Here is a 14,729-nt window from a genome sequence, read left to right as displayed (position 1 = left end):
ACCATTTGGATTGAGACACTGAGACACAATGTAATGGCAGCAAAAAATGATTAAGCCATCATTCCAGTCCAATGTGTGTAACACTTTGAATTTGGCATAAACATGTGACCATACAGTGTGGCAGAATGTTCTAATAATTTCCCTTTGGATTATTTTGATGTGGAAAAACAGCAGTGGGCGGAACTTTATGAAACTAAAATATGAATGGATTCGACATTCATTCTTTTTATTTGTTTGTTTGAACACATATTTAATTAACACTTGATTATCTTGCAAGAAATACAAGGAATCTGGTAAACTTCACCTGTACTGTTCAGTACTCAGGTATTTATATCTGAGTCACACTGGTTGAATGTTTTGCTTAAGATGTCCTGAATTAATTTTAGGTCAGTCAATCGGATCGTTCGAAATGAACCGATATAGACTATGAATTGTATTGTCAAGCACAAAATAGGATATTAATTGAATCATTAAAATACATAGTTTACACCCCAACTACAAAGTAAAAAAAAAAAAAAAAAGAGTGGGTTCAAAATTACCTAATACCGCATGTAAACTACCATTTTAATAGCCTTTAAAATGTATTAATTAGTGGAGAAATTTTTATAATAGGGCTGCACGATATGAGGAAAACTTGCAATATGCGATATTAGTGATTAATATTGCGATAACGATATAATTTGCGGTATATAAACAAAAAGCAAAATAACCAAAAACATAACTCCCATTTCATTGCAACAGTTTAAAAATCATATGACCCTCGTCGACATAGGTGACAAACAGCTAACATATTAGGCCTCCACCTGATTGGTCAACAACGTGAACGCGTCCATCCGATTGGTCAAATGCATAAAGGGATTTATTTGATTCGTTAAATGCCTAAAGTTGCAATAACGATTAATTTGCAATATATTGTGCAGGCCTACTTTATAACCACAAATACCAAATCCAGTCTGTTGCATTGATCTGTTTGCACATAATCCCTCCAAACAACTCAGCTATTTCTAAATGAAAGGCAGAAGTTATAGTAATCCTCTTCCCTAACACCACAACTTGACTGTCAGATCCGTTCTTTTGCCAACACTATAATGGTTATAAAGTAGTGGCTCAGAGAAAAAGATAGGAAATGGCAAAGTCATGATTAAACTCTTTCTTCTTCTGTTACTTGTTGCTGACTTCTCAGTATTAGAGAACTGCTGACAAAGAGCAAAAGGATCACGCGTCCTGTGATGCTTCTAAATAATTCCTAAAGGTCTTTTGTGCGCTGCACTATTAGGTAATGTACATTTCGTCTGCTCTTACATGAAAGAGATCAACTTCAGTTGAAAAAAAAAAACTCTACCATGACTGTCTAACCTTCTCTAAGACGAAGCCTATATATTTTTGTGGGGTTTTGCCCAATTGCAACAAATCAGAATCAATGCACCCATCCTACAAATGTTAATTAAGTGTTTATTTGATAAAAGCATAAAATGAAGTTCACTGTAAAAAAATTAATGGGAAAGTGAGTTTTTGATGTGCCTTAAAACTATTTTCCAAGAATCTACTGGAGGCAAATCACGCAATTTCTAGAAATTCCTGTATAAAAGGAGATTTCTTCTTTGTTTTTTAATGAAAAAACATTATGATGGCTGGAAGGATGAATCTCCAGGCACTTTAGGTCATAAGGTAAGGGTTTTTTAATCTGCAAACATTAAAAGCTTTATTCATTTGTAAGCAATATAGTCTATCATATCCACATGAAGTTCCATCCGAGCTTCTCTAAATTTTGTACATTTTTTTGTAAAGCAATTGAATTCAGTTTATTTTATTTTATTGTAGAAATGTGTCACTAATAGCTTTATAAAGGGACACTGAATCAAAGCCTTAAAAAAAGGGTTTCTGGAATGCCTTGTTACTTAATGCAGTCTTCCAGTTATCTCTGCTACTTGACATAAGTTAAAGAGCATCCGCAAGCAAACAGGAATGGTAAAAACACTGGGCACAAAGCTAATGTATTTTGCCACTACTAATGTAATCAAACTTTTATATTTTTGAAGACTACTACAAACATTCAGGTCTCATTACTCCAACACTAACACTTTAAAGGAACAAAAAAATCATATACACATTAAGACTTGTCAATGTGAAATCTTGAGTAATTCCCCTTTTTCAAATGTTTCCAATATACAATAACAATAATATGAAAATATGAAAATATTCTAATCTAAACCCTTAAAGAAACACCAATATATAATTTTCTTATCAAGAATTTTTTTGCTTATCCAATTGAAAGTACACCTTAAATTCTCATTCCAACTATATTTTTATCCATTTTAAAATACCGTATTTTCTGGACTATAAGTCGCCCTTTTTTTCATAGTTTGGCAAGGGGTGCGACTTATACTCCACAGGGACTTATATAATGAAAAATAAATAAATAAATAGAAATAAATACATTGTTAACCCTCCTGTTATGTTCATTTGTGAGGAACAGAGATGATGTTCCTGGCTAAATTTGATGTATGAGGTATGTTAAGGGTTAAGAGTATGTTAAGTGACTCAGAGAATCGGCAAACTTTTTTTACAGTAAGATCTTGAAGGCTAACAACACAATATTCTATTTTCCAATGATTTCATAGATTCAGAAATGCAATAAAAATGACAACTGTTTCTACAAATACAGGATGAAAACAGAGTATTAGTTGGCCAATGATGCTTCATGAAAGGAATAAATGAATGGGTTTGAGAAAGAATTACTGTGAAATTATGAGATAAAAATTCTGCTATGATTGTGTCATATGAGGTTGTGAAAGTTATTAGTTCTTGGTCAGATTTTGTCAAATAAATTTCCTGTCAAAATGCGACTTATAGTCCAGTGCGACTTATCTGTGTTCTTTTCTACTTATAATGCATTTTTGGGCTGGTGCGACTTATACTCCGCAGCGACTTATAGTCCGGAAAATAAGGTAGTTCCCAGTGGTCTTTTAATTGTGATAGTGCAGTTTTAGCAAAAATCAACGTGTCTGCGTCACAGACATTTTCTGCTCAGTAGGAGCAAATTTGAAATTTGCCTCTGGGTTGTGGGCGGGACCACTGGTATCCCAGCATTTCTTTGCTTGGGCTCTCTCCCGCTAGCTTACAGACCCTCACAACCCCACCTTAGCATTAGTGTAGCAAAAAGAATGGCTAGCAATATCCAAACTATCCAGCCGTACAGTTTTGAGCCAAATACTAGCTCAGACGTTAATGGGTATATTTGTCTGCAAGTGGATGATTTAGAATTAAAAGCAGAACAGGGAGACTTTGGCCCACCCATGCTGCCTCACAAACCTGAGCTTTTTCAAACTACAGGTTTTTATCTGCTCCTGATCCATCACTATTTAAATAAAGAAATCCTCAGAAATGCCGTTTTAATCCTAAATTATTTTATACCTGTCCTCCATCATGACAAAAATGCTACAAGAAAATGTTAAAAACACCAAAAACAATTTTTATAGAAGTTGGTCTTCAAAGAAGATATTTTCAATTGTAGTTATTTCCATTTAAAAAAAAACACCCTAAAAGCTTTCATTGGATTTAAGTAAGTAAGTTTCAGTTTGGAGCAGATAATCATCAAACCTTTGTCATCTGCAGTGAAGCTGAACAGCAAAAACAGGTCTTGACAGCTTGTTGCTGCTCAACGAGCAACAAATGTCAAACTAGAATTTACTCTAAATGGGTTTTCAAATTATTTGGGGATAACATTTCTTTTACAGTAAAGATATTACCAAAACGTTTATTTTTTACATAATAACAATGAAAGATATTGTTTTTGTTCCTAATATTAATGACATGACTCATTCTTACAAACACAAATTCTTTGGTTTTGTGATCACTATTGTTAACGACACAAGACATAATCCCTAGTGAGTCATATCAAGCAGCAAATACAATTTAAGCAGTTTCCTGCAGCTCACTAAAACAAAGTGAAGATGTATCAGTTCCATCTGTACAGGTACCGTTAAGGAAACGGATGGAGGATTCCTGCTTATCGCTTTAGGAATTCCCAAAGTGAAACATGACATGTCACATCTACCTGTATGAAAAACAAACAACTATACTACGTAGGCCAGCAAAATAAATCGCATATTTATCGTTATCACGATATTAAGCTGGCTGCATGGTGGCGCAGTGGGTAGCGCTTCTTGCCTCACAGCAAGAAGGCCCCCGGTTCAAGTCCCGGCTGGGGGACCTGAAACAGAACACCAATGGGGGACCTTTCTGTGTGGAGTTTGCATGTTCTCCCTGTGCATGCGTGGGTTCTCTCCAGGGTCTCAGGCTTCCTCCCACCGTCCAAAAAAATGTTTCATAGGTGATTTGGTTATTCTAAATCATAGGTGTGAGTGTGAGTATGAATGGGTGTGTGATTGTGGCCCTGCGACAGACTGGCAAACTGTCAAGGGTGTTCCCTGCCTTCGTCCACAAGTGGCCGGGATAGACTCCAGCAGCACCAGCCCCTTGACCCCAAAAGGGATAAAACGGCAGAAGATGAATGAAAAAAAAAAAACAACAACAAAAAACGATGTCAACCTGTGCAATACGCATTTCGCAAAAGATGGCGTAACATTACAATGGTTACCTTAAATGTGCTAAACAATCTTTTGGAAGCTTGAAGTATTTAACGAATCCATTTATGCATCTGACCAATCAGATGGACGCCTTCACGTTGTTGACCAATCAGATGGAGCAATATTAAATATGAGTTATTTTAGTTAGATATTTTCCTGAGTTCTTTTCCAACCCAGAAATAAGACGACTCGATCTCTGAGGCACCGGTTGTCTCTCATTTCTTGGTGTCATCCTAGAGCCGGCCTCGGAGGCATGTCTGCATTCTGCCCACGAAAACAAACAAAATCCAAACTTTTGCATAAATGGATAGACCCCAGGCTAACATATTGTGTATTTAAAAGGAAAGTATTTTTTCCAAACACAACTAGTTCCTTGGAGATAGTGTGTGTTAGCCTGGGCGTGGTGCTGGCAGTGCAGACTCTTCCTGGAAGGGGCTGTTCTCACCGGTCTATGTCACAATGTGAGAACCCGCTTGTTTTTGTGGATTGGGAGGGGCTGCTGCTCAGAGCGCGGGTTTTTTAGAGAAATACTCAGAAATGCGTGAAAGGATAAAAATACCACTTTGGGGTTTCTTTTCATGAGGAATGAACATTATACTACACTTAAAAGCTCAAGAAATTGATTCGACATGGTATAGGCCTTTTAATGAACACCAACAAACTCAGGGGAATATTAATACAAAACAAAGGATAAAAACAGTGAAGTTTAGTAGTTAAACACCTGTTGTTATCATAGGTTTATGCAACAAGGCTAGCTCAAAATAGCAAATACTAAGATTTCTTTCATTTTAGAAGGAAGTAAAAGCTGACAGAAAATGAGTGAGTAAGCAGCATCTGTTCACTTTAACAAATGCAGACATTTTTAGCATGCCTTAGACTGCTGTTTTATGCAATGATGTCATTGCATTTGACAGCAAGAAAAACTGTGACAAAACACCTGTGCTGTCGAGCAAATAAAGGCCTTAGTCTTCAAACCAGAACAGAAACTAAACAACAAAATCAACAGATGTTTTAACACAAGTTTATAAATAAATATTTCTGCCCAAAATAAAAACTGGATGTCCTTTCACTGACTCATGTACGAGTGGATTAAAGAGGTTTTCAAATAGAACTCAAAAAGCAGAAGAATTTCAACGCAATGGCAATACGCTGTTGGTAAACAACATTTATGTATGGGTAAAACCCAGTTCATTGCCTAAATGAGGGACTGCAACGGCAAGGCTAAAAACCACCAGTAGTGCTAATAATGACCCAGCTGCCAAGCTCAGCAAGGCAGAAAAAACACAAACAGGAAACAGGCCAGTCTGCAAAGCAACTTATTTGCCCCAGTCAATCACTACAACATGAACACACTTTAAAAGCTTCTGTTTTATTCAACCAGACCACAAGTAAAATATTAATTTCTTTCATTGTAGAGATGTTCATTAGCCGTCATTATGAAAAGCTAATCTAACGCTTATCTAATGTGTCATTTCAAGCAACCAATACAACGTAAGCACTTTAAGCACCGCCAAATGATTTTATTCAGTAAAAGACAAACTATTTATACGAAGTCTTCTCTAGCGTCTCTCAATGAATCTGGTCAAGTCTGTATTTTCTATGTATGAAAATGCTCTTATTCTTCCTGAAAAACTATTTTGCAACTTGCATGTCAAATCTAAGTGTTCTCCCTTTTGAATATCTCCATAACGCTAAAGAAAAAGAATGCCTGATGGCAGAATCCTTTCTTTTAGTATCTTGTTGGATACATTAGCTGCCTAGAATCATTGCTGCCTGAATTAAAAAAATTCTGCTTTGTAAATGAGAGGCTTTTACCCATTTTATAAGTTAAATCTGTCTTTTTTTTTGATGAGGCAGAATACCAGGGAGAAGCCCAGCAAGAAGGGAGGCAGTTCTCTTTTATATAGTCTCCCACAACTTAGACTTTATACTCTGCCCTGCAGCAAGGAAAGGCCAACACAGGAAGTGTCTGCCCTGTTAAAGATCGGGGTGGACTGTGCGTTTAATATAGAGCACTGTAATTGGATAGACCATTACCCTACTAAACATCATGAATGTAAATGACACAGAAGCTTGATCAACTGCCTTCTTTGCTTTTGTTATTTTTTTGTTTACTTTGAGGCTTGCAAAATAACAAGATACAGCAATTCTAAAGCTAGCAACAGGAAACATCCAATCAAATGCAAATAAGTGTAATAATTTTTTGGATTAACCATCAAAGCATCCAAGAACTAGCAAGTCACTAGCAAGAAAGGTAGCTAAAGGGGCGAAAGACAAGAAATTTGACAACAAAAAGGAAAACAAATCATTAAAAAATGAAGGACAATGAATAAAAAGTGCAGATTGGAAAATATCCACAATTTCTTTGCTTGGTTTTTATAAACGAAGAACATAATGTAAATACATTAAAAAAGAATCAAAGATCAAAAAAGAAAAGGAACTGAATTTGAATTGATTTAAAATCAAGTTTTTATTTGCAGCAATCCTCAATTTAACCTTAAAGTTAACTTTAAATCGACAGTGACATGGGGTCAGTTTCATACAGTGGCAACAATCAAATTGATGCATGTTGAATGAAAACTAAGAAAACTACACAAAATATACAATTGAAACCTTTAAAGACTAATAAAAACATGCAAAACTTACTCCAGAAATACTTTTTCTCAACAATATCACTGATAATCAGCCCTGTATGGTCCTCACTACTAATATGTAAGGTCACTGACACAGCTACACTTAACACTAAATCTTTTATGGGATTACTGAAGCCTGTTTATGCAATGGTAAGCCATGGCTATTTGCAGTGCTAGTGGGACAATGATGACGCATCCCAATGTGGTAGGGAATTGACTCCTAAGGATGGAGCATATAGCTAGTGCATACAAAAAAATGGAACAGATTCTATACTTTTAGCTTTTTTATACGTATTTCTTTTTTTCTGAATAACAGTTTTATATGTTACACTAGAGATTGGTATTTCACTACAGAATGCAAAGCAAGCCTTGATCCTTTCTTAGGAGAAATCAGATAACTTTATGGATAAATCTAGATACAATCTAAAGTGAAAATCATTTCTCCTTAATTTGGTATATTTACTAGACCACACATGTTTCGTGTGTTCAGTCAGGAGGAAGAACACAGTGTAATATAAGCATTTGAGTGTAGAGGAGAGAACCACTTCATTGTCAGGTTTTGCAGCTTTCTCTGCTCTGAAGATATACAAAAAAATATGAGTGGGCTGCCAACTATTTATGGTCATCCAATGTGAGTGTTATGATTGTAAGAAGAACTTTGCAAAATACCATGTCCTCTATTACAGCTGTCATTCCCACATCTGATCCTTTCTCTGTAGATCTCAACTACCATAATACATCAAACGTCAACACTAACTAGAAACATCTTTCAAAAAAAAAAGAAGCAACACTTATAAGGAGAATACTGCGTGTAGGTTTGAATGCATGTGAGTGTTTGACTACATGCAATAAAAAATGTCACCAATTTTAAATACCTGACAAATATAAATGCAAACATACAAGTGGTTTTGTTGTTAAAATGTCTTTACAGCAATTCAATACTAGTTTGAACTGCAGCGGTTTATTTATGTTTGACTGTGTGGGAGTATTACTTTTAACATTATTATTTTTTTTATAAAAATTTGTGGTTTACTATTCAAGATGGTGTTTTGGGCACATAGCTACTGTAAGAAATCAAGTATACAATCTAAATAGAATGGAGCATCTTCAATACAAAAAGAAATTTCAGCAAATAGTTCAAGAAAGCTTCGAGACTGGGAAAACAAGTTTGTTTTTGTAGAAGAATAGGGTGAAATGTAAAATCTTGATAGTCTGACATCAACTTGCACGATCTTGATTGAAAGTTTCAAGTTCCTCAAATTCTTGTGGAAATGACCACCCTCACTAACCAAATTCCTGGCATTACTTTATAATTCTACAATCACAGCACGTCTAAAATAACTTTGAAAAAAAAAAAAACTATGTTTTTTTCAATGAAAGAAAAACTTTGCTCAGGACATCATTTTATTCCTAACGGCCAGAATTCCAATCCATGACTTGGTGGATATTTCATCAAAACCACAGAAATGGGTGGAAATGAATTCCAGACAAAAAAAAAATGAATGGAAACACAAAAGGAACGGGAAGATCTGCACTAAGTATTGAACATTTGTTGCTGTAAGTGGAAAGCACGTACACCAAAAAAGGGTATGCAGAAACCTCCCTTACCTTAAAATGCTAAAAGAGACAACCGGCTACTGTCAAAGCCATAACAACTCAGGCATTCACGCCTACAAATGCAAAAACAGCAAGCAAGCATGTCTGGAAGGGGCCTGTTTAGGCACGGATAAACAGCAGTGACAGAAACATGGTAAAGGATCCAGAAAAAGGGTGTGGATGTCACATGATGTTACAGTTAATGACAGAAGAGCACTGGTTCAGAAAAACAGGAATAAGAGGGAAATAAAGAATAATTACTCAGGAAAATGCTATAAACTGTAATGAAACATAATTCTCCAATCAGAGCCCAGGAATCACAGACTGACGCCCCATTATTATGTGAAAATCAGGTCGGTCATTGTTGTCAAAGAGTGGAGGGGATCATCATGCCATATGTCAACAAATAGGCATAACAGTATGGAGAGGAACACTGGCAGGAGGAGACCTTTGAGCACACAACGAGATGATTTTCAAACAAGGAAGAATACAAACTATTTTAATCGATTATTATGACTCATTGGAAAAATTAAAGTAGAGTACAATATTAATTTACATATATAACAAAGTTGAGTCACGCTAAAAACTCAGCTTTAAAAAAAACCTTTCTAAAGTGATAAATCATTTTTAAACAAAACATCGCAAATTGTTGATTTTATTCTGGTTCAATAGCCGAGACCAATAATCAATTTAAACTCTAAAACTAAAATAAAACCTATTCAAATAATGAAACGAAAACGCGGCAGAATGACGTCGTGATATGTCAACAAGCTAATCATGGCTTAATGTTCTGTACTTTAAGAACAATGCAGATGGTCACTGAGTTTGCCCGCTTTGTGCAACAAAGAGACAGTAAAGAGTTTGGCCAAATTCTCCGTAGTGTGCAACTTTCAATGGAGAAATGTCCGTTCGTAGTGCTGCAGATCATGACAGGACAGACAGAGTAAGCTAACCTCCCTAGCAAGTTAAGCTCGGAAGTGTTTTAGCCCGTTCAAATGCGCGGGCTAGCAATTCCAAAGCAGCTGATACACACGCAGACACATAGAGTTAATTTAAAACAAAGTTTCTCCAGACTTATATTCGCCTTACCCATCTGGGCTCTCAAGACTTTCAGTGTCGTTGCACCCTCCGCCATTTCTGGGAAGTTTTTCTTCTCGCTGCGCGCGCAACTCAGCACGGCCGGTATGATTCGGACACCACGCGGACGTGGACATCGAAGATTCAGTTCAAACAAGAAGATGTCTCACTCTTACCTGTTTTCAGCGAGCATAACTTGGAGAACAAAAACCCAGACAATACTTCAATACGTCAATATGTGAAACGAAAAGTAATTTCTGTTTAAATCCCGTGAATGAAGTTTCTTTTTTTTATTAGTGTTACTTCGAGAAAAACGTTCAAAATTATTTTTGAAACATTATCTTGCAACGAAAAAAAAAATGCCGTGACTTGATTAGACTACATGAAATGCATTACATTATTTAGAGACTTTATTAAGACGCTCGCGTGACGCCTTTTTAATCGTCCCGATTTAGAAATATATTCCTTATTCGTTACGTGACAGTTAGGACAGTATATTATTTCAATAGACGATCCCCTTTAAATCCATCAGAGCAACAAACGCAAGAGCATCCCCTAGTGCCATACACTTCTTAATGCAAGTTTATTTTTTATAGTTAAACCAGAACAACAGCAAAGTCCTAACGTTTCTAATTAATTTCAATGTTTTTGGTGTAATTGTATTTTTGTTTTAAGGATGTTTTTTAATTGTTGTTGTTTTTTTCTTTTTTCTAGGTAAAACATTACTGTGACAGTCAGAAATGTGTCAGAGTTGACAAAAATATAATACATTTAATGGTCTTTAGGAATTATTATAAATAGGTGAAATAATTGAAAGTCTTACCAGATTTAATATCCTGAAGAATCTGTCTGCTGGTTAACTTTTCACCCAATGAAAGGGTAATGAAATCTTCTCAGAGTTTTAGGTTCTCCCTCTGACCAAACACAGCATCATCTGTCCTGGTTCGTCTCACATGTTCTTGCCAGAGGGCTACTTATCCATTTTACATGGTAAACAGGAAACAAGGCTGGATGACTTTGTTGTTCTTTTATTTAATGCTCGAAGGACACATCTTTTCTTACTTTATTGCCATGATAAACATGTCATAAACTGTTAGTATATTTACATTAAAATTTTATTTTTAACAGTGGTCTATGAAGTGCTGGGAACAATGTAACTATTCATTGTCTCAGCTTGCAGTGTTGTGAGATTTTTATAAAAGGTCTTTCTTGAAAGTGTCTCTGTTCCAGCAGAAAGTATAAATGAAACCTTCCAGTCATAAAGTTATCAAGTAAGTCTGAAATAATATAAGTCCTGGGATGTGATTTTTAAGGTGTAAGAGGCCTTTGAATCACCACAGCTTTGTGGATCCTTGAAACTATTTCAAAGTTAGGCAGAAGTGCGGCCGCCTGGGCCAGCTGCGGCAGCTGTGTGTAGGTAGAGGTGCGCAGATACTGGAAAAGGTCCTGGAAGCCTCTGAAAAGCGCAGCGACATGAGGGGGAATGCCTAGTGACAGGGCCAACCTCTTTAAGATGTAAATGCTGTCCACAGAATCCAGGAGCAGGGAAATGTCCTGGACCGAATCATAGTCAAGCATCTCAATACTCTGACCTGCACCAATACAAAAGTACAAAACAAGTTTTAAAATGAGCCCAACACTCGTGTGAAAAACTGCATGCTTTTCTGTTTGTTAACATAGCAGCTGTAAACCTATGAGTGGGACTGGAAGCAAAAATAAATCCTTACCTTGAGCAAGCTCCCAAATTGTCTGTAGTTTTTGCTCCATCTGGTAATGACAAAAAAACAAAACTAATTAGAACTATTATCAGCTATAAGACTGTAAAATGCCTCATAGACTCTGGACATTTCATTGTATTATTTATTGTATTTTAGTGCTATAAGTTTTCTGTTTTGTCTGTTTTCATTATTATCTGTTGTATTTTGAGGTATGGTAATAAATCAATGTCCGCGTAGTAGAATCAATTAAAGTTTTATTGATCTTTGTGTCTATCAAACTGACCCTCACATCATATGGGCAAAATACATTGTAAATAGTCTGAAACAATCTTGAAGATTGTGAAGATGGGGATTTTTTTCAAATAAAATCTGACAATAAAAGAATTTCAGCAAGTAAAAAAATCTACCCATCAACAAATTTGAATTTAATAAGCACATAAAAATTCAAGAGATTGCCTGTGAAAACAGTTTAAAAAAAAATACGAGTCACCTGAGGTTACTTGATTTTGCAAAATCTAGCCTCAAGTAAGAGTGATGTAAACTCAACATTAGCTTACTGAAGTAGGATTAAAAATTGTCTTCAAAACAACATGGTGAAAACATGGTGGTAACTTAAATGGTGAAAACACCATTTAAGTTACCGTACAGTTTAAACATATTTCCAAACCTTTTAGAGTCAATAAAAATTATGATCAATTTCAATATTAACAAAATGTTTGGAATTTACTTAAGAAGTAAATTTACTGTTTACTGTCCTTTTGGTAAAAATAAAACTTACTGATTTGTAGAAATGATTACATTTGATAACCAGTTTTTTATTAAAAAAAAAACTTGTGTCATACTTTTTTAATGATACAGTCTAGTCACATAACATTTTCAAAGTATTTAATCCTTATGGTTTTAAGCTTCAATTCTAAGAGAGCTTTATGATTTATTTTGGCAAAAAAAAAAGAAAAAAAGATGGACAAAATTGCGACCAGTTTCAGAGATTGCAAAGGCTACAGTGTGACAGGGAGGTAAAAGTCAAAAACGAGCTATAAATTGAATTAATTTTATTTTAGCAACTGTGGACTAAACTGATCATTGAATCATGAAGGCACTGTACCTCCTCTGTGGTAAAGCCTTGCTGTTGCTCCTGTGAGACGTTGTCTTTGTTTTCACTGCAGGGCTTAATGTTGGTGGTAACATTGATCACGATGGAGGTCGGATACAGCTCACTCTCATGGTTCACCGAGCTCAGGCCTCTGAGGAGTGAGGGAGTACAGTAAATGATTATACAAGGGCTGATCAGGGCAACGATCAGAGGTAATGATGCAGCGCTTCCCTGAAGAGACATTCACAGAACACACCTTGCTGGATCTTCAGCCGAAACAGGGGCGTCTGTTTGTGTTGCTCCTTTCTCTGAGGAGGTCTGCAGTGGTTTATAATGAGGCTTTGCCTCACCTCGGAGCTCTTCAGGCTCAGGAACTGGCTCTAAATATTGGAAAAGTTTTTTAAGTCAGTTTTTATTTACATACAAAAACAGACAAGCAGGAGTGACCTACTGAATCTCTCGGCAGAAAGAAGGAGAATCCAAAACAGCAGAGCAAGTATGATGATCAGGAGCACTGTGGCGGCCCCAGCCAGGACCACTGAAAATGTTTCCTCCTTTGCTCCTTTAAACAAAAAATGTCAGTCAAAATAAAAGAAGAAAACATATTGATAGTTATATAACCATGGCTACTCACTTTTATCTTTAGATTCTCTCATGTTTCCCTCAGGCAGCACTGTAGCAATCTCTGTGAACAACATCTGATGTTAAATAACATCTCTGGAAATTATAATGAAATAAAATGATTTAAACATGCTAATGTTGAGCTGTGGGGTCAATCTGGGAGTCATACGTGATTTGGAGTCTTGGGCGGCGAAAAGCAAACAGTCTTCATGCACTGCATCTCGGCTGAAACAGGGCAGACAGAGCAGCTCTGCTTCCCCAGTCATGCTCCTCACTTCATAGTACCTGCATCCACAAACAGCCGTACATGAGCATCCAACACACGCGTGGAAATGCAACTTGGCGATCTGAGTGGAGCTGACCCTGGCAGACACTGCCCGCAGAGGCCATCTCTGGTGGGTGAGCACGCAGTCTTCAGGTGGCGGTTCAGTAAACTGCACTGGGTGCATCTCCTGCAAGGAGCCACATCTGTATCTGAACTAAACGTCCCATCATCACAGGGGATGCAGACATGCTCTCCACCGTCTCCAAAGCCACAATCCTGAAAAGGATGCACCACGACAGGTCACTAGAGGAACAAATGGAAAAGGGACATGATATTGTGATTGATGTTTGTTACCCCTGACAGCTGTTCCCCAGGCTTACAAACAGAGCAGGCAACACAAGTACCATTAGGGTGTAAGAACTCTGTCTGGTCACAGATAGGCTTGGAGTGTGCAAGCACACAAACCTGGAAAAAAACACAAATAAAGGACACTCTTTAAACACAATGCAAAGTTTTTTTAGGTTAAGCAGTGCATCTGAAGATAAATTCAAACAGATTTAAAACAAAAGTCAATCTACTGACACACCCCGCCCTTTTTTTTTTAAAAGCAATGGTCCACCTTAAGCTAAGAAGGTCCCTGCAGGTTTACGTTTTTTGCATTTGACTATCTTTCTAGATGATCAAGACAGATCTGCATTTTTTCAATTCTAGGTCAGGTTGAAAACTAAGACTCACTCAGATCCAAAATTTACATTTCAGAAGGGCTTTTGCTTGTACTCTTAACAATTCATTGTAATTTACAAAGGTCTGTTGTTCCTGTAAAAAGTAGAATAATGTCAGACCTACCATCAGCACGACAGCACAGAGAGCAGGTTCCATTGGGCAAAAACAAGCAGCCTTCTGATTGGTCTCTGTTCGTGTAGTTCAGATGTAAAAACTCAAATCGATCGTGCACATTCGGATTTCAACCACAGTAATGCAAACAAACAAAAATCTTCGTCAGGTTGTGATGTTTGCCTCACTGTGATTTCTCCTCAGTTCAGCAGCAGCAGAGAGTAAGAGTGACATGGATCGGTGGGAATCCCCATCATTTGACATCACTTGTGACGAAGGAGGGGTTCCCAACTTAACTATCAG

The 14,729-nt window shown here is 36.7% G+C and overlaps 1 protein-coding gene across 13 annotated transcripts in view; it reads right to left on the bottom strand.

Moving 5' to 3' along the window:
• Nucleotides 1–10,013, bottom strand: part of LOC101167801 (ensconsin) — a 29,226-nt gene extending 19,213 nt beyond the window's left edge. For all 13 annotated transcript variants that reach the window (XM_023959046.1, XM_023959047.1, XM_023959048.1 and 10 more), the window contains exon 1: nucleotides 9,908–10,013. In XM_023959046.1, coding sequence (XP_023814814.1) covers nucleotides 9,908–9,953 — 46 coding nt within the window. In that variant the 5' untranslated portion in view covers nucleotides 9,954–10,013. The remainder of the gene's footprint in view (nucleotides 1–9,907) is intronic.
• Nucleotides 10,014–14,729: the final 4,716 nt, after the last annotated feature.

Source organism: Oryzias latipes, chromosome 10 (genome assembly GCF_002234675.1).
Source record: "Oryzias latipes chromosome 10, ASM223467v1".
NCBI classification, from domain to species: domain Eukaryota; kingdom Metazoa; phylum Chordata; class Actinopteri; order Beloniformes; family Adrianichthyidae; genus Oryzias; species Oryzias latipes.
This window is presented reverse-complemented; position numbering and strand designations above follow the sequence as displayed.